The 26,674-nt window shown below is 43.4% G+C and overlaps 2 protein-coding genes across 3 annotated transcripts; one reads left to right on the top strand and one right to left on the bottom strand.

Moving 5' to 3' along the window:
- Positions 1-20,561, top strand: btbd7 (BTB (POZ) domain containing 7). The gene is made up of 11 exons (XM_018689973.2): positions 1-349; positions 6,196-6,423; positions 8,085-9,227; positions 13,635-13,843; positions 14,391-14,466; positions 14,929-15,089; positions 15,193-15,336; positions 15,780-15,969; positions 16,188-16,366; positions 16,600-17,004; positions 17,141-20,561. The coding sequence occupies exons 2-11, from the start codon at positions 6,342-6,344 to the stop codon at positions 17,915-17,917; spliced, it is 3,366 nt and encodes a 1,121-aa protein (XP_018545489.1). The 5' UTR covers positions 1-349; positions 6,196-6,341; the 3' UTR covers positions 17,918-20,561.
- On the bottom strand, positions 18,385-25,065 carry LOC108892444 (putative E3 ubiquitin-protein ligase UBR7). Of its 2 annotated transcripts, XM_018689989.2 has the most exons (12): positions 24,962-25,065; positions 24,488-24,605; positions 23,996-24,129; positions 23,810-23,870; positions 23,625-23,720; positions 23,462-23,515; positions 23,244-23,349; positions 22,969-23,126; positions 21,969-22,163; positions 21,654-21,810; positions 21,446-21,507; positions 18,385-21,251 (listed from the first exon to the last, which is right to left on the bottom strand). In XM_018689989.2, exons 2-12 carry the CDS (start codon positions 24,602-24,604, stop codon positions 21,168-21,170), a joined length of 1,224 nt encoding a protein of 407 aa, XP_018545505.1. In that variant the 5' UTR covers position 24,605; positions 24,962-25,065; the 3' UTR covers positions 18,385-21,167. The 2 variants fall into 2 exon arrangements, with proteins under 2 accessions (XP_018545505.1, XP_050934231.1); XM_051078274.1 differs by lacking the exon at positions 24,962-25,065 and having other exon boundaries at positions 24,488-24,749.
- Between the last annotated feature and the right edge of the window lie 1,609 nt (positions 25,066-26,674).

A 26,674-nucleotide genomic window follows, 5' to 3' on the forward strand; every position in this document is an offset into this window, starting at 1 on the left:
TTGAAACGGGTAGCGTTGGGATAGGCCATAACAACCACCCAACAAGGCGTTGTGCTACTATGGGGAAATACCGAACCGAACCGAGAGTAAAAAAACGGTTTTTCTTTAGTTTTTAGTCGAGGTAAATGCTGAAAATCCGCCGGAAAGTCGACGCAAGTAGAAATTGTCGCATATTAAAGGATCGAATGTGGACGTTGACGTCGAGCCGTGCGTAATGAGCAGAGTTGGAAAAAGAAGGTGTTGAGCTGCATTTTTTCTCTCTCTGCCAGGGACAACTTGGGTCGGAGTACTGACCAAACTACGAGGTGATAGGAAGAAAAATGATGCCCACGAAGCTCTCCGCTTTCTGGTAAATATATTGACCGCTCGCTTTCAACAGTTGCATCGCATCCTGCTCGAAGTAAATTGCTGTTTCCGAGGGGTAAAGTCAAAGCGACACAGCGGAGATAGCTTACCCTAGCCTCTTAGAATATGCTACTAATTACAGGGCTGTGGTGAATATGACTCCTCTTGCTAGGCTGTAGTGAAATATATGGACATTACTTCCCATTTTTATCAGCTGAGACAAACAACCCGCTTGGTTTTTCCTCTTACGAGCACTTTTAACCAGGGCTTCCGCTGAGCAGCGATAGCCCACCAGCAGCCCCAAAGACCAACAATAGCTCCGCGTTAACGTTAAGCTAACAAAGCCATTGCAAATGATTGATTTCTTTACAGAAGCACACACTTCTTTCCTGTTTGTGAATCCAGTTCGGTAGAAAAGTTCAGGATGGATGTGCAATTTCACTTTGCGAATCAGCCTACATGTTGCTGTTTATTGCCTCTGTGTCAAATAGTTGTTGATAGGATGTGCTATGGCAACAATAAAGTCTATCATTTACTGCAGCCTGCATCCTATCTGTGGATAAAGGTTTATTGGTGTGTCTGAGTCATATAATAATTACCAGGAGTCAAATATAATTTCAATTTAAAGGTCAGTAATTGCTGTATATTTGCAGGTATCCTTTGGCAATTTGTAGGCATCCTGTCCTATTCACAGTCTACAGCCTTAGCTCTGACTCTTATTGTTTTAGTTTGTTTGTTTAGCTGTGTTAAGGGGGTTCTTTTACAATGTATATGATGTTGGTTGGTGTCACTACCTATTTAAGTGGGTAGGAGCCATATGCACACTGTGATAATCCTGTAGTAATCTCACTGAAATTCAGGTTGGACTCAGCATTCTGTATGCCCTGCCTTCCTCTAAAAGACAAGCTGTGTATGTCTTTCTGTCTTTTGGTTTGGAAAAGGTGCGTTTACTCCTCAGTATTTAGGTTACTCTCTTTCCAGGTTAAGTATTTGTGTCAGTGCTGCAGGGCCATATAATGACATGTAATTATTGGAGTTAGATGCTCAGAAGTCCATGACTGGCATGAAAGGCCGTGAGCTTGCAAGTACTTGCCACAGACTAACTGAATGAGCCGGACTTTGGCCTGAGTGCTGTTTACCCTGGCCAGTTGGATGGAGAACTCAACAAGGAGCATTGACAACACACTTAAAATAAGCACTCATTGTTTCCTGAGTTGCCATTCATGCCGTGCAGATTGACTGCCATGCTGTGTTTGTTTAGTCATTAGTATGTGCACACTTAACATTTCTTTATTGAAAAGATGGCCCTGTTCATTGTTGGTTTGCCGGCAGAGTAAGAATGTCATTCATCCATTCACTCTTTGTCACTGTAGGTATCATGATGTTTTCACTCAGATGTCTAAATGGAAAAAAATGTTTATTGCTGGGTAAATACTATCTGTGATATCCACTTCTTTGCTTGAGTATCATGGCCTCCAGAGCAGAAAAAAATGTAATCAGCTGACAACATAGCCAGTGAAATGTCAAATATGCAGCACCACGGTTCATATTGTTGGTTGACACAGGCTAATCCAGAGGCTGCCCACCGTGAGTCATCATTGTGGGCACTTTTGTTTCCTCTGTCTGTCTCAGTTTGTTGCTGTTTTCTAGCCTGTTCTGATTCCTGTAGTTTCCTGTATCTCTTCCCTGTAATAAGTCCAATGGCCTGATTCACTGTCATACTGATTGACCTGATTGGCAAAAACACTGCAGAGGTAAGCAGTCTGCTCTGCCTATGAGTTTTGTCTCTCCAGCTATCATTTCAGACAAAATATGAAAGTAGAGGGAGTAATTTATCTCTCTCTCTCTCTTTTTTTTTTTTTGTTCCACCTGCGGTCCTTATTCCACTTGCACATCTCACTGCGGGATGTGTGCAGACACATCAATACCGTAGAGGTCACTGTGTTAGAAAGTTCTGGTTTCTGCTCACCACTGCATTGCTTATTATGACCCTTTTAGAGTGCCTCTGATTGTATCAAATATCCAAAGAGTCAAATGGTCTATAATTACTGTCTGAAGCAGTATTTCTGTCCAGCTTGGTTAGCAAAGCATCTAATGGGCAACTCTCCCCACGGGCCACTAAACAGATTTTGTCACAGCAAAACTTTTTACTTATTTACTCATTCTAAACTATAATTGTAGCAAAGAACTGGTTAAAAACATTTTTTATATTAGTTGGAAAAGACCTACATCTTTCTTTTTCATTGTGTGTGAGTCAAGAAAGTAAATTATCTATGTTTCATCTGGGCTCAGTATGACAGGACTTATCAATGGATTAATAGGAAATCTCTGAAGAAATTAGCAATGTATTTTAGAGCCTTGACACATGTTAGACTACTGTGTAATTTTAGACAGACAAGTGTTTAGGGGGACGATGTTTCAGTGTTTCTGCTGTTGCTGCTCTTTTATCCAGGCCTGACTGTGACACAGTGATTGCTCATCTTCAGCAGATTAGGTCATTGAGCCTCACAAAGATTACTATCAAAAGGTGGTGATTTCATCATTTCATTCAAAGGATTTACTGGAGTACACAGCAACCAGGTTTCTTTGCATCCATTTTAGAACAACAATGGGTGCCTTTAGATCCATAAACTGATAAGAATAGCCAGAAATGCAAGAAGTAGAAATATCTCAATCATGCGCTACAGTGCCCAAGTAATTCTTCATCACATCACTTTTGATTGTTGAAGTCTTGTCATGCTATCCTAGCTTCATTACTTCTGTCATTTTGATTCAGGATGTTGGCTTTGCGCATTTCATTTGCTGAGCTTTGGTTCAGGGAGCTGACTTGTAAAAGTCTGTGCTGAACTAATAAGAATGTCCTCCAGAAATTTGTGGGTTGCAAACAGGAACAGAGACCCATATACCTGCCACTTCCCTTTTCTCTAGCCATGATGAGGAAATCCACATAAATGATTGATAAAGTGCCCTGACTGTCATTTGAATAATACATCAGTCCTGTTCTTGTGCCCAAGCATTTTTGTATGTTAATATTCTGTGGGAGGCTGGGCCTCTGTCTCTTAAACCTCTACAAGTAGCTGATTTAAATAAAATAAAATAATGCAGATGACGGAGGTGAGGTGAGCAGGTTGAACGGTTGCGTATGTCTGTGTGTGAATGTGTGTGTGCTGAGAGAGAGAAAGAGAGAGATAGGTGGGGGCAGGGAGTGTCTCCTGTCACCTCTCATTAGGGACGCATAGTCCAGCTCGGCTGGCGTCTGCCCTCCCCCGTCTGTGGCACTGCCCTCCTCTGCTCCCAGCCGGAGCACAACAGAGTCACACTCTGTTTCAGTCTAAACTGCAGGAAAGTGTCTTAATGTTCGGCATCAGAGAGATTATGGCAGAGATGCTTCTTATTGAACAGTGTGAGTCAGGTCTCAAGGAAATAGCTGTCCTAAATTATGCTTTTAGAATTCTGCACTGCAGCTGCAGTTAAATTTGGTTCACTCTTTTGAATGAGTTAAAGCCGTGAGTCTTCCTAGCTGGGAGTCAGAGTATTGTTCAATTGATGTTGCTTTGTTTTATTCTGCCTCTGCTGTGCTCCTCTGAGGACCCCCTACCCCTCCACCCCCTTTTGTAAACAAGACAGTATATATCTCAAGGGCTTCCTCCTCTCCTACATATTCAAATTCAATTTCTAATTTTGTCCAAATGAATTCCCTGTGAAGATGGGGCTTATTTAAAGCAGTCTAATGAAATAAAGATCAACTAACATTTTTATTGGTGTGCTCCAGTGTGACTGCTCTGTGACTGCTCTGTGACTATTTGTGTGTGTGTGTGTGTGTGTGTGTGTGTGTGTGTGGTGTGTGTGTGTGGAGTCAGGGGCTGTGGTTTTCCACTGAACCCTTGGGAGGCTGAGGAGTGCTGCTCTACAGGGGCAGACACAATGATTTATTAGTATGGTAGGCAGGAAAAACTAGCAGGCTGAGATAAAACAGATCTCCCATCATACTCTAGTTCTCTGTCTGGTTTAACACACAGAAGAGAGAAGAAATGTGGATATAGGTACAGAGTAATGAGCATTACATTTCCAACTCTCTTGATAATGTTTATAAAAGGATGTAATTATACAGACCTACCCGAGATGTAAGTGCCATGGAAATTGGAGAAGCTGTCCCTCTGGTTTGAAAAATAATTTTGATCTCCAATCTACTGGTTGGTAGAAATGAAGTCAGATATACTCCGTCTGTAATTAATAGCCTGATAGGTTGACAGTATGCTTAGTTAATGAGGTGCCCTGTTTTCTGTGAGCTCATAGCTGGTGACAGTTCAAAAGAGAGAACAGAAAACCTACTGGGAGCACCTTGGCTGGTGCCATGGCTGGCAGGACTTTGGTGAGGTAAAATGACCATATGGAGCTATTTGCAGTTGCTCACCTCTGTCCCTATCTTGAACATAGATAGAACATAGATAAAATTAACAAACACCTAAATAATTAAATCACTCATTAGGGGTGTGCAATATAGATTAAATTCTCTATGAAGGTATATTATTTATCACAATATAGATATACTATGTCTAGATACAATAAATTTAAACTCCATTGGCCACTTCCACTGCAGACATTTTAACTTCCTGTAAAAGCAGAGGCATTACTGCTAAACAGGAATATTGATAATGACTCTGTTCTGTTTAAGTTCCCTGTAAGTCATGACAGTGCAACAGTGAGTCAGCATTCATGATATCAGTACCCTGAAGCAGCTTAATGGAATGTAAGGCCTATTGAGAAATTGTCAAGTGACAGAATAACCAGATAGGAATATTTGTGACTAATCCATGAACTAATAAACGAAAAATTCAAAGTTGATACAAAAATTAAGTCTGTTATTGCCATGAAGCTGTTCTATTCATTGCAGCACAGACCAAAATGGCCCATTACAGCCAGAAATATTAAAAGGAAAGCAGCCACGCTATGTCGACAAATGTGGATTGTCTCAGAGTATAAAGCGCAATATGGCCCACCCCTGTGTCACATCACACACTAAGATTGCATTCAAGCAAGACATTTCCCATAAAAACAATGTTTTAAAAAGAGTTTCACTGAACAAGTTCAGTCTGTGATGCAGTGCTTAGTTGAGTCTCTCTGTAGCGGCATTAACTGAATAGAGATGCAGTTTGAAAAGTAGCTCAGAGATAAACTTAATAGTAATTTAATGAGAATGTAATACTAAGCTGCTTGGCTGTAATTGATATGACCTTGGTCAATGAATTGTCACTAAAATTGCAGTACAATTATACGCACTGGAAAAACATCCAAATTATTTATTAGACTACAAATGTTTAAACTACTAAAATGGACAAGATTGGCAAAGGCAGAGTGGACTGTGCTGGGTTTGTGCCTCCCCACAAAAATCTACGTACATCTGCATTAGATTTGTTGTTGACTGCCAGTCAGAGTTTCCTGAGGGCCGAGCAGAGGAAGTCTCTGTTAAGCTAAGTCACTGCTGAAGATTATAGATAGGAGCCTGAAAACACAGTCTTCAGATGAAGACTATCTCTCAAAAAACCTTCTCAACACAATTTTTAGCATTTCAGGCCTGTAAAATTGCCAAGGCAGCTATGATTCATGTTTGTGCTGAAATCAATGTGGATAAAATAGTGTGATGGATAGTAATAGATGTCCCTCTGTTCAGCTTCCTTAACACTGATGCTCCTGGCCATTTGTTATCTTTGACAGAGTCCAAGCTGTCCAAACTCATCATGTTGTAATCTCTGTGAGATGTTAGTCAGCAACATTTAAAATGTAATCACTCTTTGGCTTAAACATCTCTCTTACTGTTCTTTCTGTCCTCTTTCATCTTCTTCTCTCCAGGCATGGCAGGCTGGGCCAGGGGCTCTGAGGACGCTTCAGAGGATCTGTGCCTGACCCACGGCTGAGGATTGAGAGGAATACGTTGTCTGAGCAGAATGACTCAGCAAGAGGGGGGACCCCCAAATAGCAAGTGAAGAGAAGTGAGGATGGGTGCCAATGGATCTAGCTATCCACACTCATGCTCCCCACGCATAGGGGGAAATGCACAGACACAGCAGACTTTTATAGGTAGGTATTTTATGTCTGGTTTAATTACTTGTCCTGTGATTGGTGGCGTGGTTAACCCAGTCAATTCTGATAGATCATTCTGTATATGCAGTCCGTGTATGATAAAATATCTCTGTGTTTGATGAACTATTAGTCAGACACAATTTTCTCACTCTCTTCTGAAATGAAGTGTTAAAACTATAGCCCTGAACCCAATTTGGCACCTGCTACAAACACATAATGTGGGTCTAACTCACACTTTAGATCAGATTAACCTGCTTCCATGACAACTAATGGTTCAAAAGGTGAATATTGTTGTGCATGAGAGCTCTTGAACTGGGCCGTTGACTCATACAAATGACTCAAATGTGTTAAAAAGCAATGCATCCACGTTTCTCAGCCATGTGAATTTTATGACGTGTAATGAAGGGCAGATATGCAAAGGAATGTGTGTCCAACATTGGTGGTTAACCACAATTACAGTATGTATTTGGAGTTTTAAAGAATCTCTAAAACCTGTGACCAGCTTTAGGCTGCTTGTTAGTCTGTCACATTTTTCCACAGTGTTGATGTCACTGTCAGAGATGCTGCAGCTAGAATATTTCTGTCTGAATTTTCAGACATCTTTCAGAGTGTGAAAGGCCTTTTTTTAAACTTTTGATTGTTGCCCTTGCCTTTGTGCCTGCAAAAAAAGTCTGCCATATTAGTTTGCATGTTAACTCTATGCATGCCATGCACAATACACATCTTACTAATTTTTAACTAGCATTTTTGAGTGGTTGTTACAGACTGTCTATCACTCTCTGTTAGGAGACGTCTTTGATATTCCTAAATCAGTGATTGGAGTCTTTCTAGTTTAGTCCTTAAATCCCTGCAGCCCTCAGTGCCAGAGGGTTTGGAGAACTGCTTCATATGTGGATTTAAATAAATCCGTCCTTAACAAAGAACATTTTTAATTTCAGTTTCAAAATGACTTCCGTCTGAGGTTTTTGTAGACTTCTACTTTAAAGTATTGTTAAAGCAGCCAAATTATCTCAGTAGCCTTTGAGACCTCTGAAGTTTGCTTTGAGCTCTGTAGTTGCTTGGTTGAGCTGGCCTGGGCCACAGATGATTCACAGTGTTAGAATGATTACTATTTGGGTCACACTGATGGATGCTGAGAGAAGGGCAGGCAGAGAGGATCTCCTTGGCAGAACCTCCTCTGACGTATGAGTCCTGTCTCTCAAGCCAAAGATAACTGCTATTCAGAGTAATTGATGGGACCCAAGTATGCAAATGAACTGAAATTCATTGGGAGGTGCAAAGCAGGACAATCATATTGATACAAAACAAAATAAAAGGATTCTGTTTTTTTTCCTATTGTTGGACCAGAGCCAAATGCTCTAGTAGCTGGGTCAGGGCAGTGTGTTCTTGGCCTGATAGAGCTGGCCACGCCACAGGGGTGCCAGAGACAGATTGTGTTTCTAGTAGTCTGGCCTCAAGGGTGAAATGGTGTTGAACTGAAGTTTCATGTCTCCTTAAGACCATTTTTTAAATGAAATATCTGGGATTGTATGTCATCAAAACTATCATAGTTTCGTAATAATGTGAACACGTTATTTACATAATGTGTAAAGATTTTTGGGTGTTAATACACAAATTAAAATTCTTTTGAAGCTAACCTGAGTGTGTTTTCATTCCAGGGACCTCATCCTACTCTCAGCAAGGATATGGCTGGGAGTCTAAGCTGTACAGCCTGGAGCACGGCCATGAGCGGCCCACAGACAGGAAGAAGAAGAGCCTTGGTCTGGCGACCCTCAAACGGAGGTTCATCAAAAGGAGGAAATCCAGCCGCTCAGCAGATCATGCGCGGCAGATGCGGGAACTTTTGTCAGGATGGGACGTCCGTGACACAAACGCCCTGGTGGAGGAGTATGAGGGCACGGCAGCCCTCAAGGAGCTGAGCTTCCAGGCAAGCCTGGCACGTGCCGAGGCTCCCAGCTTGCAGCGGGATCTTGCTGCCCTCTACCAGCACAAGTACTGTACAGATGTGGACCTCATCTTTCAAGGTACTTGCTTCCCAGCTCACCGGGCCATCTTGGCTGCCCGCTGCCCCTTTTTCAAGACTCTGCTGTCCTCATCTCCTGGCTACGGAGCAGAGGTTCTCATGGACGTTGAGACAGCTGGCATTGATGTGCCCATGTTCTCTGCCCTGCTTCACTACTTGTACACCGGGGAGTTTGGGGTCGGTGGAGCGGAAGATACCAGGCTCCAGAATGTGGATGTACTGGTGCAGCTCAGTGAGGAGTTTGGTACACCCAACTCCCTGGAGGCAGATATGAAGGGCTTGTTTGACTACATGTGTTACTATGACGCTCTGCTCAGCTTCTCCTCAGACTCTGAGATGATAGAGAGCTGTAATGAGAGAGGGGCTGTGGCTGCAGCACAGACGGGGGTCTCAGTAGGCAACGGGGGGCCCAGGACCCCAGACGAGGACCTTAGGGCGCACAAGGCAATCCTCTCAGCGCGTTCTCCTTTCTTTAGGAACCTTTTACAGAGACGTATCCGAACGGGAGAGGAAATGACAGAGCGCACATTGCAGACTCCCACCCGTATAGTGTTGGATGAGTCCATTATCCCACGGAAATATGTGCAGGTTATTCTCCACTGCATGTACACAGATGTGGTGGAGCTTGGGTTGGTGCTGCGGGGCAGCCCCTCAGCAGGCAGCCTCGGCGAAGTGCAAGCACTCGTGTCAGGGGGCCGTGGGGCCAGCACACGCACAGAGGAGGCCATGGAGCTGTACCATATCGCTCTATTCTTGGAGTTCAGTATGCTGGCTCAAGGTAAGTCATAATCACACACATTTATAACACACTCAAAAAGATTTAGACGTGAAGTGATTACACCCACATTACTTGTAAGTGTTGCTGGGCAGTATAACCATTGATCTATATTAAGACATGTTTTATATATTAGTGTATGTGTTTCCTTTCTCATGCTGATTCAGTAACTGGTCTGTTGGTACAACTTGTGGTGTAATGCTTTAAGTAGCTTTTGTCATTGAATAGGCATTTATTAAAAATTGGGATGTGGTATAATTAAGGACAATAATGATAATATTTTGATAAACTTGTTTCCCTGTCCAGCGCATTCCATATTAAATTGTCCACTGACTACATGAGTCTTTGTGCTGCTAAGGTCTCAGCAAGGACAAATTGCTTAAAAACCTCAATGTGAGCTGTGATAATCTAGTTAAACAGCTTTTATCGTGAATTTTAAAGTTAATTTGTCAGTCCGGCCTGTAATAATTATAGTGTCTGTTTCCATGGACTCGATAATATGAGTTGGATTTTGTAATAACTGCCTGGATTTTTTTGTGAATTAATGACTTGCAAGACGCTGGTCTTTAATCTCTCCCCTCCATGCAGTCATATTTGTGTCTCACAATCCTTGTCTTAATATTCTACCCTCTCTTTAAAACTACATTATGCATATGTTAGCATATGTGCAATATGGATGTGCAGATCAGGCTACTGTTAAACAGCTTGGCCGACTGTGATGGGTGTTGGAGCTGCGGCTGCCAGTAGCAGATTGATACAGGCTGCAGGGTTTGTCTGTGTCTCCAGGGGCAGACAGCTTACTGTCTGATACATGCAGTGCATCCGAGCTGCTGTCAACAGCTCATCGCTGGTCGTCCACTTCGTCACTGGTCTATCTTTACTCGAGTGACACTGCCTTTTCGACTCGCTGCTGTTTCAGAATGGCCCCAGTAGCATGCCCAAGGTTACAGGCATTGTTTGACACAAGCCAGTCACTTTGTCACTCTCATTTCCTCCAGAGTGGCATGTCTCAGAGCTGTCCAGTTTCCAACACACCTAACAAAGCTCCCCTTCAATCAGAATACCCTTTGCAATATGCAGTGCTTTAAACAGCCTGTTTCGAATGCACACAAAACGTCCTACATCCAACTATTTGTCAAATATTGAGATGGTGATATGAGATGAATTAAATGTTTTCACCATATAATCTATCTGCCTCATGCTGTGTAATGAAATCAAAACAATATTATTTTCACCTTAAACACTGTTACAATATTATTAAACCTACCAAAAATGTACTGTATAATTTTTGTGAGTCAAAACAGTGGAGCTGTTTCACAGTAAATGCCCTCTAGTGATACCTACATACTCTACCTTGACTTCATCAGATGCACTGTGGCTGAAAAGCTTTTACTCTGAAGCAGCTACAGACACTCAACATACAGGTGTTTTAGCCTCTGTGCATGGTTTGAATCGCCACACATGTAAATATTGCAGACCTTTTAAGTGTTAATTGTGCTGCAGTTTTGTTCCTAATTTAGTTATTTATGCCATCTGACTTGACCAGTGAGCCAAGAATCAATCACTTGCGCTGTGATCTGAATAGCACTGTACACTAGTACCATACACACAGCTGGTTAGACACCACTTCCCACCCCCAAGCTGTAGTGTCACTCTCAGGGTCACTCTGGCAGCTTAAAGCCGTCAAGCAGGCAAATAGTGTCATCCCCACACACCATCACCTCCTTGTCCCTCCCATCCCCCCTCTCAACAAGCCCCTACTGGAAGGTATTTTTATCCCCTCTCCTCCCTCTCCCACTGTGTTGCACAGCTCTAAACAGTTCCCATGAAACCTCAGTGTGGAATGTGTTGAGATGGTTGAGGTTGACCCGGTGTCATTTTATCCAAGTCCCCTCTCTTTGTCTATTCTACAACTTCCTGTTATTACCCTTTTTTTGAGCTCCCTCTTCCACATGTTTTCCCCGAATTTGAACCTTGCACACTCCAAAGCATCAAATACTCCTGGCATCTGTGGGTCGATTATGAAACGTGAAATTCATCTAAGTCCATCCCACCACTGGAGGCTTCAGTATCTGTCATGTCTCTTCAGGAGGCAGCAGAGAGGCTTATGTCAGGGGTTTCATATGGAGAGAGTCCTCTCATCTGTCTCACTGTCTCCTGAGTTTGTGAAGTTTTGGCCCATGGAGGTTTTTGCAGAGCAGTTGAGTTCTCTGTCATTCTTCTTTATTCATTTTCAAGATGTGTATCCCTTTATGACTCCATCTCACTCAAATGGCAACCAATATTAAAAGCCTTATTAATTTTTCAAGTGCACCACAGAGATGATAGCCAGTTGGTGTGGTTTTCAGTGTGTGCACTGTAGCGCTGTCTCTCTCTCCATGCTCACTGTCCGACCAGTGCTTTCAGTGCCCAATCTTGTGTTTGGAGTGTGTTGACCGAAGGCCTAGACCTTGAGTGACCATCAGACATGATTTACATCCACAGGCTTGTTTACAGACCATTGAGTGCAATTGATGTTTTAAGTGGCTTTAGAGACTCCGTGCTCCATAAACACAGAGCTCCAAATAATAACAGCAAGACAAAATGCATACATCCTCCAAAGTTAGCGTAGTGTAGAGCTGGCTGTTGCTGCTCCTGCTGTTGCGTTGATATTCTTGTCAGTCAGCTACACTCCAGTGAATGTGGTGTGCCACCCGTGGAGAGAAGGGGAGGCGGGTTAGTATTAGATATAATGCTGATTCTAATCTCCAGCTCATAATAAAAGTGCTGCGTTTTAAAAGACTGGCTGTCGCTGTGAATTCTAATGGGCTAACGCAGAGCAGAGCTGTTTGCTTTCCTGTGCCACTGGTCCCAAGTGGGGAATTGTCTGCCTTTGTGCATCTGTGTGTGTGTGTGTGTGTGTGTGTGTGTGTGTGTGTGTGTGTGTGTGTGTTTGGGCAAAATGGGCAAAAGATGCAAAGGTGAAAGACTGAAACTAGCTAAAGCACTTTCTAGAAGACAGACAGCGTGGGGATTGAGTGGTGGAGACAGAGGCACAGATGTTGGGAATCCATTCCCTCATCTAGTCTGTTTATGGTAGATAAAAAAGGCAAAGTGCCTGGGTCCACATTTCAACTTCATCTGTCTTCTTAACGATGCAGGATTTCCACCCTTCGTTTAAAACACTGACAGGCAACTGCTTTGCATTTCTCTAACTTGCTATTACAACTAAAAACGCCCACAAGGGGAAGTGCATCATAAGCGTGTGTGCCTATGCATATATGTGTATGTGCATGTACATCATTGCTCACACGTGTATGTGTTCATCTTTAAAAATGTGTGAGTTGTGCTTGAACGGATATAAAGCTCCAGATTCAAAAGCAAATGCATTGCTGGAGTCATCACTCTCAAGTCTGGTGTCCAATTTCTCAGGGTGTATGTTCAAAGTGGCGGTGGTGGTGGTGGTGGGGGGGGGTAGAAAGGCAACTTAGATCTTCTAGTTTAAGATAAGATTTTCCCAAAGGAGTGTTGCTACTGGTCCAACCAAGAGCTGATGGACAGGATGGCCTGGAATGAGGAAGTTGGCAAGCTTATGTTTCAGTTCAGAGCGGCTCTGGGCTGGCTAGACGTCAGTCAGGCTGGCGTTATCTCCACAGATGTCCATTTTGCATTAAACGTCATTGATCAGACAAAGACTAAGAATAAAAGCCATTGAAGCTCCAGCTTGTCGGGGATTGGCAGAGATAGCCCGACCAAACCAATCATATGGTAATCTAAATGGATGTCAGGGGGCTTAATTCTGCCTTAATGGATCCCTCTTAGAATAAGTGTCTGAGCGTCTGAGTGCCAGTATAGGCCTGAATTTTCAAAACTTAGCTCTTTTTTTAAGTAGCCAGAGCAGCAGGTACCTAATTCCCTGAGCTTTCTGTGGCTTTTTAATGCATTTTTGATTTATGCACACACAAGTGTGTACACATTTGCAAAGTGTGTGTGCTTGTGCACCGGCAGCACATTTCCTCAGGCTGCTGTGTTTACTTATCACGGTTAAGAGGAGTCAGCTTGAGACTGAAACACATCAAGGTATCAAAGGCATTTCTGTGGGTTGGTGTGTTACAGAGTTAAACCACTGCCTGCTGTTCTGGTATGTGCTCTGATTTAGGAAATGCAGTAAGGAGGATGTGGGGCTACTAGAGGTAGACTCCCTGGGTCAGTGAATATGAGTCAAAACTACTGATGGTCTGGCAGTGGTTGAGGAATTGCATCTTATATTACAATAATCGTCAACTGTTTTGCTTCTCTTTTATTTTTTCTAAATATTCTACACTGGGCTTTAACATCTGGACTTACTTTTGGATACATTTGTGCCCATAAATTTGGATTTGATTGAATATCGGGGTGTAAATTGTCTGTCTGTCTCCTCGTCTCTCCCAGGCTGTGAGGACATTGTTGTGGAAAGCTTGTCTCTGGACTCACTCGTCCCCATCTTGAAGTGGAGCTCTCAGCCGTATGGCTCCAAGTGGGTCCACAGGCAGGCCATGCACTTCCTCTGCGAAGAGTTCAGTCAGGTTGTCACTTCAGATGTTCTCTACGAGCTCAGTAAAGAGCACCTCCTCAGCGCAATTCAGTCTGACTACCTGCAGGTAAGGACACAGAACATCACCTCTTAATCTGTTGTCACCCTCTATTACATTTCATAATGTGGAAGATGCATTTTCTGGTGTGAAGTTTCAGTAATAGATGTCTAACTTGTTCTCAATGATTGCTCTGTGAAAATACACACACACACACACACACACAGATGCATCAACACAATCTCTGCATGGATCACATGCTATACACGTACACACATAGACACACTGACGACACTCAGGGTCTCCAGAGTTGAGTAACACCATTCCCTGGAGGGAAATGCCTTCAAACCCAGAACCTAATCAAAGCTGATCTGTCATCTGCTCTGCCAAACTACTCGGGCATCAGACCAGATGGTGGAGGTGAAGTGTTGTAATCCAGCTACACAAACAAACCAACCAGGCCTGAGCTTTGCTGGGACACAGTCTGAACATATTGTATTTTCACCTTATCCTCTTTTAACAGCTTCCCCAGTTTTGTTCTCGACGATATCTAACCTTGTCCTATATCTTGCTCTCTGTCTGTCTCTGTTTCTCTGTACCTTGCTCTCATTCACAGGCGAGTGAACAGGACATTCTCAAGTATGTTGTTAAGTGGGGCGAGCAGCAGCTTATTAAGAGGATGGCAGACAGGGGTAAGATAATACACTCTATAATTACCCTCTGAGCAGCCCCCCTAATGGCTCTGAGGAAATTACCCACTCACCACAGCCCTCAAAATACATTTAAAAGCATTATAAAAAGGAGCCAAACTTTACCCTCAAAATGAAGTCAGCAGGAAGTGGCTTCATACTGACTGGCCATGCCATTGTCTTCTCTGACCTAGTAAGCAACTGTCCTCTGTAGAGTTCTTGGTCAAGGTTATTAGTCATGATATTGCAAGGGCTAGCAGCCCGCTTCAGAAAGCTGAAATACATGGCAGGCAATGCAGTATTTATCCATAATTTGGTAAATTGAACTTCCCTGAACAATGTGAAAAACAGCCCGCAGGTTGACTTAAAAGCATTAAAAGCATAATCACAGTTACATAAATAGTCACGGTCATATGCATGATATTAAAAAGCTGCTAATGGCTGTTCCTGTCCTCATTTACCCAGAGCCCAACCTGTTGAGCGGCACAGCTCACAGCGTAAACAAGAGGGGCGTGAAAAGGAGAGACCTGGATGTGGAGGAACTAAAAGAGATCCTGTCTCCCCTCCTGCCCTTCATCCGAACTGAGCACATCTTACCTCCCAACAGTGACGTCCTCGCTGACGCGGTCAGTACTCCTAGACTGACTTTTTTTTTCTCAGCTGCTGTGAGTGTGCACTTGTGACCTGCTTAAACAGAGCATTGATCCACATTCTTCATTCTGTTCACAGCTTAAAAGGGGTTTGATAAGCACCCCTCCCTCAGACATGCTGCCCACAGCTGAGGGGGGAAAAGCCAACGCCTGGTTGCGGCAGAAGAACGCTGGCATCTATGTGCGTCCCCGCCTCTTCTCTCCTTACGTGGAGGAGGCTAAGGTAAGGCTCATTCACATCTGATTAATGGAGCTTCACTGATATAGCTATCATTAAAGAGAGTTGAGATTCTGTGAAGAGGACAGTCTAACCATTAAAAGCCTTGGGAAAATTTGTGGACCTGTTCACAGCTCAGACGTGCTAAAACCATCCATGCCCAGTTGATGCTATGCATACTCACCATTTTTAATAGTTAGCTCCATCATCTTGACTGAAATTCATTTTATGTCCATTTGCACACTTTCCTAATAACTTATAGGCCTTCCCAGGGTCATGAATATTTATGAACATGTCCACAGACCAGAGAGTCATTACTAGATTGTCAATCAAGTGGAACTAATTTGTAAACCCTTTCCACGTCCTTGAGTTGTACATAGGACATTTATTTATTCATTTATTTTTGAATTTCTGGTCTCACTTGCTGTCTCCTGTCTGTCTGTCCTCAGTCTGTACTTGATGAAATGATGGTGGAGCAGACAGACCTGGTGCGTTTGCGACTGGTGCGCATGTCCAACGTCCCAGACACACTCTACATGGTCAACAATGCTGTTCCTCAGTGCTGTCACATGATCAACCACCAGCAAATGGCAGGCAATTCAACCACAGCTCCATCAGTCGTTGCCAATGAAATTCCAGGTAAGAGAAATGTTCAGGTATGAGTAAATCATAACGGTAATGGAGCTCATGTCAGCAAATATCAAAACTGCTGAAGTATTCTTAAACAGGATGCTGTTCTGTGGCTGATTCTTAGCTTGCTGGCTGGCCCCACATAAAATCAATAAAGTCTCAAGCTATTATATTAACACAGCTATTATCAAGTTAATGTGTGTGTTTGTATTGTTTGTATCTTCCAGTGCCTCAGCTGTCAGTGGTGAAGGAGATGATCCGTAGGCTTCAGGAGCTGAGACACACAGAGCAGGTCCAGAGAGCTTATGCCCTCAACTGTGGTGAAGGAGCCACAGTGAGCTACGAGCTGCAGCTACGGGTGCTGAGGGAGTTCGGCCTGGCAGACGGAGCCACTGAGCTACTGCAGGTTAGCAGAAAGCAGAGAATTTGTCCCCAGGGGTTAGAGGGGGATGAAATTGCTAAGGCTGGGATACTAACAGGGATAGTAAGAATGAGGACACCGACAGACCTCAGTAATGCAGCAAAAACAGACCTTCAACCACTCCAGACAGATAAATCTTAAAATAAGGTTTGCTTTGTCAGCATCACAATGGAAAAAGATCTCTTAACCTTCTACTTCTTTTTTTTTTTTTTTTCCAGAACCCATACAAGTTCTTCCCTGACGAACGGTTTGGAGATGAGAGTCCAATTCTGGCTCTGCGCCAGGTGGGTCGTTGTCGGGTAAACAGCAGCCCGGCCATGGATAGCATGTTCACAGAGCTGGAAGGGGTAGCGGGTTTCCACCCACCCCTACCTCCTCCACCTCCCCCATACCACCCCCCTGCCACGCCTAGCCATGCTCAGCTCAAGGGTGCTTGGCGACCTCGTGTGCCCATGCCGACCCCCACCCGTTCCTTCTCCTATCCCTGCAACCGCACCCTGATCCAGCGCCATGCGGCTGCCAAGCATGGCAGCTCAGAGTACTCCTCTGTGCCCAGGCCCCAGCCCCCAGACTGCACCAACCCGCAGGCCATGGGCCGAGCTTTGCTTTCAGACCAGCAAGCGGTGAGTGTGTGTGTTACTTCCTAGAGTCCTTGTGCTGTTTTGTTTATTCAAATGCACCTTCATGGTCTGTGCCTTGGCTCATCACTTGCTCTCCTGTCAGGTAACATCACATATGTGTATCTGTTCTCCGATGCAGATGAGCATGGAGCCTGTTATGAGGGAGTTCATGCCTGACATTGCACTGGGTGTCTCGGTCATGTCCCTGAGGGAGCAGCACATGGTAGAGATGGACAGAGACGGCCCTCACAGCCCCATGGGCCCCTCAGGCCACCATCTGCCCCATGGGGCCTGCCCCTCTGCCCGCCTCAGCCACGGCCACGGTCCTGGACATGGTCACTCTTGCAAGAGACATGCTCCTGAACCCAAGCTGGAGGCTCAAGCCGAGTTCCCTGACCTGTATGACTTCTCCTGCCGACCTGCAACCCCAACCTCCACTCACCCCCTGCCCTCCTTTGCAGGACCAGACCTCTACAGCCACAGCTGCACACCCTCCAGCTCCTATCCACCCCCCTACATTTCTGACTCTCAGCCCCAGACCCATTTGCAGGGACGGACTGCCCCAGACCCACTACGGCTGGATGTCCTCAGTATGACCTCTCAGAGGCATGATGGAGTCCTTGCCAGTCCTTCTGGGGGCCAGCCTAGGATGGGACATATCTCAAGGGGGCGATCAAATGAGACGGACCTGACTCATGGCTTAGGCCATTTACGGTCCCCCAGTGGAAACATGGACAGCTATGAGGAGAGGCACACGGGACCTAGAGACGCCCCAGAGGAGATGGTTCTAGCAGGAGAATCATCGGGCCCGGGTCCCCTCCAGCAGCCTCACAGGAACAGTGTGAGCGAGGAAATCGCCAGAGACCGCAGGTCACCCAGCAAGCCTGACTACCCTTATAAGAAATCTGCACTTTAACCCCAGTTGAAGTCCAGGGGTTAAGTTTAGAAAAGGGAAAAAGTGATGAGTGGCTGTCCATCATAATGGATGGCAAAGCACTAAATGTGTGCCTGCATATATGTGTGTGTGTTTGACAGGAGCAGGGAAAAGGGGTGGTCCATGGTTGCTATTTATAGGATCTGTTCTTTTGTCCTACCTCTATCACACTGTGCCATCCATCACACAGTCAGAGTTTGGAAAGAGTAAGAGCTGTAGGTTAACTGTCAATTCTTGTAATTGATCTCTGCAAGCCTGCCCTAGTCCTGCTGGTTTAGAGGATGACTCAGGCTCCACCGGGGTGGATTGGTCTCTTGAGTTTGATTGTAAAGACAGGTTAGCTCTATGCTGTGTGAATCCTGCATGAGGAGGTCACAACACTAGATGTAGCTCAGTTACGAACTGACACTTTAACAAAGACTATATTCATCAGCTCTGCTGTCTCTTGATTATTTTCAGGATAGAATGGGGAGATAGGCTGGATAGGAATCTCAATTTACACAAACGAACAATGGCACACAGTCTGGGACAGAGTATTGTGATAAAATCATATGTAAATACATCTGGCTGTATTCTTTTCCTCCCATGACTTGTATTTCCATTTCTTCCTGTAGCATGCCTATAGCAATCTACCTGACTAGTTTTCCCCTCCTGGTCATGATTCTGCAGTGCTGATGAGTAATGGGCCAAGGCTTGGTCTCACAAAGTGGGAATTGGATCTGACAGGAAGTAGGTCATCAGAGCTCGTCATTCTCCAGTAACCCAGTCTGATAATTGTGTCAGGCTTTAACTATCACAACCTCTCAGTGTCTAGCTTAGAGGCAGAAGCCTGCCTTTTTTTTCCAGAGAAAGGGAGGGGGCAGAAGAATCGCGGGCGGGTTCATTACTGAGATACAGTTAGAAAATATAGGGGTGCCATGGCAACTGACATACAGTGATCAAATGGAGTGTGGGGGGTTTTGTTGGTTTTGCAGCTGGAACAGGTGTGTGTGTCTCTGTGTGTGTGTGTGTGTGTGTGTGTGTGTGTGTGTGTGAGAGAGAGAGAAGAGAGAGAGAATGAGAGAATGAGCCCAAGGATAACTTTGATACACACAGGTGTTTAGACAATCTCAGTACTGTACACTCCCATCTTTAGTCAGGTCTGTTTGTACATATCAGAGTCTGAGATGATTAACCAGAGTCTTTGGCACAGAGAGTGGTGGTCAGTGTGCTAGAGCTCCCTGTTGTTCTGTTTAATCCAATAGCATCAAATAATTGAATCTAAAGCCTTAATCAGTGCTTGGAATATTCAGTTTTAGCTACCTTTATTCAATTTAGTATGATGTCATTATATCACAACACCTGTCGACTGCTTACTCAACTGTTCTGTTCACTACAGACACATTTCACTGCGGTCTGGGTGGTAGAGGTGGATTTCACTAAACCCAAATGCTAAAACCATGTATATACATCAGGCCTCCATCACACCAGCTCATGGGAGATCGTGGACCTGCAGTCAGTGTTGATAATGTCAAATATACTGTTAAAGAGCCGCAGCAGCTGTAGCTCCACAACCCTGCACGTACACACATAAAAAACCTGTTAGAGCCAACAGCTGGCACACAACCTCACATAGGCGTATCATTGCACTGTCGGAGCCACCTGTTTATTAGCTGAAGGGAAAAGGAACAAACAAATCTCGAACAAAAGGAATCTTATATTGAAGAAGTTGGCGATTGCAGGCTCATATCTCCAATGGAAATTGTATATAATGAATTGAGTTCCACATGTTCTGATGAATTTTTAATGGTTTCTATCACATTTTAGTGGTTGTTGAAGGTTTGTGTTTTTACTGTAGTGGACAACACTGTGTACTTGTCTTTGTCATGAAATCTCACTAAGAATGTGTGGTATAAAACATAAAGATTGTGTCTCAGAATCTATTTTGTTCTTAAATGTTAGGCATTTAGGGCAGTCTGTTCAATATTGTAGATGGTGTGGAGTCCCATGTTTTGTAGAGATGTTTTTTTTTCCTCCCCCTATTTTCCTTTTACTTTAAAAGTAATAGGAATATGTAGAGGATCTGAGGATATTAGCTCTCTGCTTAGCAGTAATGAAGTTGCCAAGCAGAAAAATCATTTTTCCATCTAGGTTGCTTCATGGGGAAAAAATGCAAAACTCCAGATTCCTCCCCATGTTCATGTTGGGTAGTTGTTTTATTTTCCAGGACAATGTTCCATTGAATAAAAGTTCTTGTTTTGCTCTTTGCTGTAGAGAAGTCAGTGCCTTCCCCCGCCTGCGGCTGGGCTTTTATTGGAGAAGTGACTTTGATGTCTATGCAAGCTCTTTTCTACCAGCTTACCAGCCTGCATCAAATAGTTCTTTGAAATCTCATGTAGCTTGTTTTGTGTACATAGTGTTATTTAGCACCTTTTGAAATTGAACCATCTGAAATGTGTGATTGCTTGTGTTGAATTATAACAGGTACATTGTACTTGTATGGTATCATAGAAAACATGTTTGTAGATTGATATTAAGTTGCATTTAGTTTCACTGAATCTATTTTTCTACTGTCACCTCAAAAGGTGCATAACAGTGGTCAACTTGGGCATCCTCAAAATAAACTGGTTTGATATTATGGAATTCATTTGATCTCATTTGGGTTGTTTATGCACTAGAAATATGTGATAACTTTATTATGAGCATTATTTCACATACAACAGTGATATTCCCTCACATCATTTTTACAAACAAGTTTATCTTAACTGAATGCCACCAGAAAAACCTCTTAACCTTAAACCTCAATGTAAGCACACTGCAGCCCAGTCAAAATGACTGGATACTGGCATACAGCCATTTTTTTAAAGCACTGTGCTGAAACAAAATCTTTTCTTCATAAAGATGTATCAATATGCATTCAACATCAAGAATGTTTCAAGTAACAAACTGTAATCAGCTTCAAAGTTAAGGCATCACTATTAATCGATGAAAAAAAACTAGACATGAAAATGAACGCCAAAATTCACAATCCTTACCAAAATAAGGAGATGTAGAAGTAGAATTTTACAACAATTGGAAATTAGTCATATCTGCACTAACTGTTCAAGCTTAAGGATCACATTTGTTGCAGCAAAAGGCCCTTTATTCAGCAGAGAAAAAAGGGTCATCTCTCAAACAACACATTCACTCACTCATTCATTCAAAGCACCATATGAACCCAGCATATGATGGCAGCAGCTTGTTGGTCTTCTTGTTACTGATATCCTGCATTGGTTCTGCGTCTTTTTCTAGCCCGCAGCTCCTCAAAGAACTGATGTACAGCTTCAACTGTGACCGTCTGATGGAAACAGAGGAGGAATGAGTCAGGTTTGAGATTTGGAAAAGTTAAAAAGGCAAAGAGAAATGGACCAGCGTCCACCAAACATGGCTGAAAAACTGCACATGTACATGTAAAATCAGACACACATTGCCCATGGATGTTAGAGTAAAATACTGTCCAGCTTATATTTGCACTATGAAGTCCATTCTCACCTTTCCTTCAGCAACACACTGGTCTAAAAATGCACTGATCGAAGTTGTCAGCTCGTTGAAACCTGAGGGAAGAACGCATGATTAATTAGTCCACATAAAGTCTCAATCAATCATCTTTCCCATAAATTTCACTTTACGTGATTACATCCCAGGATGAAAACCGACCTCATATCCTCCCAACTACCCCGCCTGCCCTCCCCGTGCTCACCGTAAATGACCTCCAGCTGCTGGACACGGTCCATCGAGCTTGTCAGTGCCATCAGCGGGTGCTGCCCAAACGGCTCATCCAAGCCTTTGTTCTCATAGGCCAGAACGGTGTCAGACTGATCCATGAGAAACTGCACCTCGGCAGCCACATAGGCCCTCTGCACAGAAACATTCATTAAAAAAAGATGCTCAGGGGCTTCATAGATATTGTTACATTAACCAGGATCAACTTGGAGAGCAAACACCTGCATGTGGCTTTCTGGTGCCCTTTGTCAAAGCTTATGTTATAACCTGAGAGCTATTATTTGAGACCCACCTTGCAGCTTGTGCAGGTGCAAAGCTCGGAGCGCCAACTGTAAGGCCAGAACACTGCTCCCTGTCTCGGCCTCTCCAGCCCCTGGGCCTGCAGCTCTTTAAGCCTGCATGCCACAGTTTTGGTGGTGGCCTTTCCAGGGCTGCCTGTCATTTGCTCATGAGTCCGTTTGCAAGGGGAACTCCGGTTTTCCACTTCCTAAAGATGCAAATAATAGCAGAGGATGAGGGCAAGTTACTGTGTTATACTGGCAGGAGTAATAGATGATAACACCTGGGTTTTGTAAAACATCGGCGCACACGGCACTGCAGACTCATCCGGGGAAGTCTCAAGGCGACGGACACGGTGAGATGATTGGGCGATGAAAATCACCAGTTTACAGTAAGCTGTCCTGTGAAGCCTGGCCAAAGTCGTCTGCAGAGCAGGAGAAGCAGTGCCTCATGGGTCATTTCTCCTCTAATTACCCAGAGGAGGGGGAAAGCACGATAACATGAGCTAGAGCCTGCTCCGGAGGCTATAATCCGCTCACTACCCTCCAGCCCCACCTAGTGGTCGACTGGCATCACAAACGCAACAGCTGCCACCGAGGGACACTTTCCTAACAAATCCCTTCCCATTAGCCCTTTTATTTTATGGATCTGAAAATTACAGTTGTGCAACGCTGCCCCTGTCAGCAATGACGCAAAATGATGATGTTTCATAAGTGTCTGAAATCACAACACATCACCCACTATAGAGAAAACTGAGTGTGTATACAGGGAGTGCTGAATGAATGAACGAGGGAGTGATTTCAGATGTTTTTGGCCTATTATGCAGGTGCTATTTTTAAATTGATTTGTGCAAGACAAAAAGAGTGATGTTCTCCTTTATAATCCACCGTGAGCACAGTTTAAGGAAAACATCACAAAGGTATGTGTGCACAACACATTTGGCAACATAATGAGGGGAAACCTTTGATATAAGTCAGCAAACCGTCCATGCAAAAATGGAAATAGAGGCTCACCTCCTCCTTGGTGTGCTCAGCACTGGTGGATGGCTCCTCACCCCCACTTTGACTGGACTGAGAGGCTTCTTCCTTTTCTCCTCCCTCCTCGACCTCGACATCGACCTCTACCCCCTCCTCCCCCTCCTCAGGATGACTGACACTGATCACAGGCGGCACTGAAGGGGGAAGACAAGTGGGAAAAAAAACAGGATTTTCTGGATTGTATTGTTAAATCTTAGAAACACAGGTTTGTTTTTGCTGCCTGTGACAAGCAGCTCAGGAGAGTTTGTTACCTGCAAAGTGAGCGGCATACGTCCACAAGAAAGGAGCCTTGTTCATGCAGGCCTCACACACCATCTCCTGCAGCTCCTCAGGCTCCACCATGGTGCAGCCCAGGTGCTGTAAAAGACAAAGTGACTGCATGAAGACTTACAGTCGTATTAAAATGTAAATCAGAATGAAAAAAAGTGCATAGAAATCCTTTCATTTTAATAACCTGACTTATGCTTACCCTGCTGTGAAACCAGTCCTCACAGATGATGCACTGAATCATCTCATCATTGTCCTGTTAGGTAGATAAAAGGGTGTTTTGTATAGCGACAGACGAGGCAAACATAAACACTGGATTTCATCCAAATGATCATGAATTACATGAGATAAAATAAGAGGAATACCTGATCGTCTGTGTCTGGATACGGTCGGTCACATGTGCAGTAGCAGCCATTGAAGTTGTGATTGTAGAGGTTTCTAACGTTTTCCTCATCTTTGGCCTGTGAATACAAGAAGAGGTGGAATAACTTCAACAATCAAGATTGGGTGATACAGATTCATTCAGAAATGATAAAAGCGACTGACTCACGGTGATCAGCTGGCACTTGAAATCCCGAAACTTGCTATTTCCACAATCACAGCGAAAATTTCTTCGGAGGAAAAACATATTTTTTTTCAATGGGAGAATCATGACATGGATTTTCACAATAAAGCAAACAGGGGCTAAAATTTGTGTCATCAGTACAACACACACAGAAATGTTATTTTTAAATACCTTTTGGTGTACAGTTCAAAGATATCATGTCCATCGTGGCATTTATTGGCACAGGCCAGACAGATCCCAGCAGGCTCAGTAGCATTAGGAGTGCAGGTGTTGCAGGCAAACACAGCCTGTCTCTTCACATAGCCCTGCAACAATAAACACAGGAGGTCGAAATACACAGCAGTGACATGATGTGATAAAGGGCTGCAGTTGTTCTTTAACATTCTCTAATAGAAAGTTTCCAGTTATCAGTAAACATAAATAATGTAGTGGTACCAAGCAAATGGACAACAATGTAATTTCACAATAGTTTCATTCATTTGTGAACCGCAGAGGCTACAAACCGATTAACAAAATTTATAATAACACACAACAAAACTATAGCGTGAAACTCTCAATAAATCACTACATCTAAAACTGCAGTACTTGTATCTGGACAAAGCGACGGTAGAGGCATAAAGAGGGCGATGGCTGCAGGGATGCGGTACAGGAAGCTTTTCTTACCCGGGAATAGGAGCAGTTTTCTGGGTCGCTTCCAGCCAGCACGCACAAAGCTTTCTCCAGCTCCTCCTCGTTGGCGAGAATCTCGTCAAGGTCGGGGTCCTCTTTATTTGCTGCCATTCTGGAGGAAAAACAGAGTAAAGGAGTGGATACTGGTACACACACGCACACACACATACACACAAAGGCACAGACAGACACGAGAGTCTGGGCTGCACGACGGTGTTGACAAACGACTGTTCCGGGCGGGAGTTTGGGCCGAGACCACGTGGAGGAAGTGACGCAAGATACTTATTAACAATCAACATATGGTACCTGCTATAACGTGTCTGTACAAAACATATCAACAGCTAAAAATACACCCTGCAACCCTCCGCACACTAGAACCATCACTAACAAAAAAAATTAAGTTATTTGGTTTTGGTACCAAAAGAGAAGTGACATTCGAAAGGTCTGATATTTTAGGTCGTTACATACCTGTGTTGGTGGTGGTCCGGAAAAGGACTGAAAATCGGTGGTCTCTCCTCCCCACAGCCTCCAGCAGTGTCTGTAGTGTGTATTCTGTTTTGTTTTGTTTTGTTTTGTTTTGTTTTTTTGTTTTGTTTTGTTTTGTTTTGTTTTGTTTTGTCTTCAAAACGCCAGAGTCATTTTTAGGAATTTTCAGAATCTTCGAAGTCTTTTGAATCCTATGTATTTATTCAATTCTTTATACTGACAAATAGAGCCCCAGAGGGGGGATGATTATTTGAAATTACAAATACTTCTTTCGTTAATTTGTGCAGAACAAATTGGAATAGTTTTACACATTTGAATAACATCGTCAAGTACATCAAGTTTAAATAATAATATAGGCCTGTACTTGAAAATAATCTATTTGAATAACTCAAATTTAGATCTTCATTTGTGGATAATTATAATGTCAATGTATATACTGTATATTCAGGGAAAATCCTCTATTACTTTTTCACTATTAGAAAAATACAATTTTATATTATATTTTAAGTTATTCATTACTATTACTTTGAGCTATAGATTTTGCTGTTGTCTGTTTTGTTTTCTATAAATCTGAAAATAAATTGGCAGCAATCACACAAATAACTGCTGTGTAACTGCCGTATATTGCACTGGTTTTCCAATGGATGGCGCCACAGTGACATATTTCTGTGTTTGGGAGCCCGCCGAAAGTATGTGCTCATTGCTGCACGGAGGACAGCGGACTAGCGCTCCAGGGTCCCTTCGTTATGCAAGTTGCATTGGGCCTTCAAGTAAAAGATCCGTTCATTATGCAGACTACATTTGTTTGTATGCAAATTCACAAACCAGTTCACTGATCCATACTTCGTCTTAAAGTTTCTTAAATCCTCTTCATGTGAGGAGGTTGAGTTGACTTGACAGAGTGAGGCGGTGAAGCCAGGGAACAGACTGAACTTCTCTGACCGCATCCCGGATGCCTTTAAAAGCTGTCGGAAATATTGTCGAGCCCACACGGATAACCCAAAGAGGTGGTCAACGTGCAGGGACAACACAAGGAACACAAGGGTTCGAGAGGAGAATACACAAACCCGACGCCCCGGTGATGACACTACAAATACTGCTGTTAAAGTCAGAATTATTAATGAAAACCCATTTATTAACGTGGTCTCTTAACATCATCCCATTAATTAAATAATGATAGTTGAACATCAACTAAAAGCCCAATTCACAGTCCTATTTTATTCACAGGCTCTCACTCATATCTTATTCACGCTCTCTTGAACAGGGCATGGCATGTCTTATCAGAGTCATTCACGGCCTTTATAACGTCTCAGCCATATGTACAAATGATTAATCTAATCAGTTAATCTATTAGTTAATCAACAAACGATTCATCAACAGCTAATTGTATCTTTTGCTGGAGAAATCTTTTTTATAAAGTCCCTAAAATACTCTATCTAGCCTCTCAATGCTGCTTTTCTGTGCTTTATATTATACTACAATATCTTCGAGTTTTGGTCCGTCGATCAACAAAAAAAGATATGTGACTGTGAATGGCATTTTCATTCAGCTTTTTCTTATATTTTATAGACAAAACTATTAATCGATTATTCGACAAAATAATATGGAAGTCAACAGACGAGGAAGGCACAAATGCACACGAAACCACGACAGGAAAGACAACGAATATGATTCTACAGTTGGGAGTGGTACTTT

Source organism: Lates calcarifer, linkage group LG19 (assembly GCF_001640805.2).
Source record: "Lates calcarifer isolate ASB-BC8 linkage group LG19, TLL_Latcal_v3, whole genome shotgun sequence".
Lineage (NCBI taxonomy): Eukaryota > Metazoa > Chordata > Actinopteri > Centropomidae > Lates > Lates calcarifer.

Bases quoted from the DNA above. Each gene is read 5' to 3' on its own strand.
- btbd7 (XM_018689973.2), top strand. From the start codon at position 6,342: ATGGGTGCCAATGGATCTAGCTATCCACACTCATGCTCCCCACGCATA. The intron at 14,467-14,928 runs GTAAGATAATAC...TCATTTACCCAG, and splicing joins TAAGAGGATGGCAGACAGGG to AGCCCAACCTGTTGAGCGGC. The intron at 15,970-16,187 runs GTAAGAGAAATG...TGTATCTTCCAG, and splicing joins CGTTGCCAATGAAATTCCAG to TGCCTCAGCTGTCAGTGGTG.
- LOC108892444 (XM_051078274.1), bottom strand. From the start codon at position 24,661: ATGTGTGTGTGCGTGTGTGTACCAGTATCCACTCCTTTACTCTGTTTT. The intron at 23,516-23,624 runs GTATTCCTCTTA...TCTACCTAACAG, and splicing joins ATCCAGACACAGACGATCAG to GACAATGATGAGATGATTCA. The intron at 23,127-23,243 runs GTAACAAACTCT...TTCCCCCTTCAG, and splicing joins GTATGCCGCTCACTTTGCAG to TGCCGCCTGTGATCAGTGTC.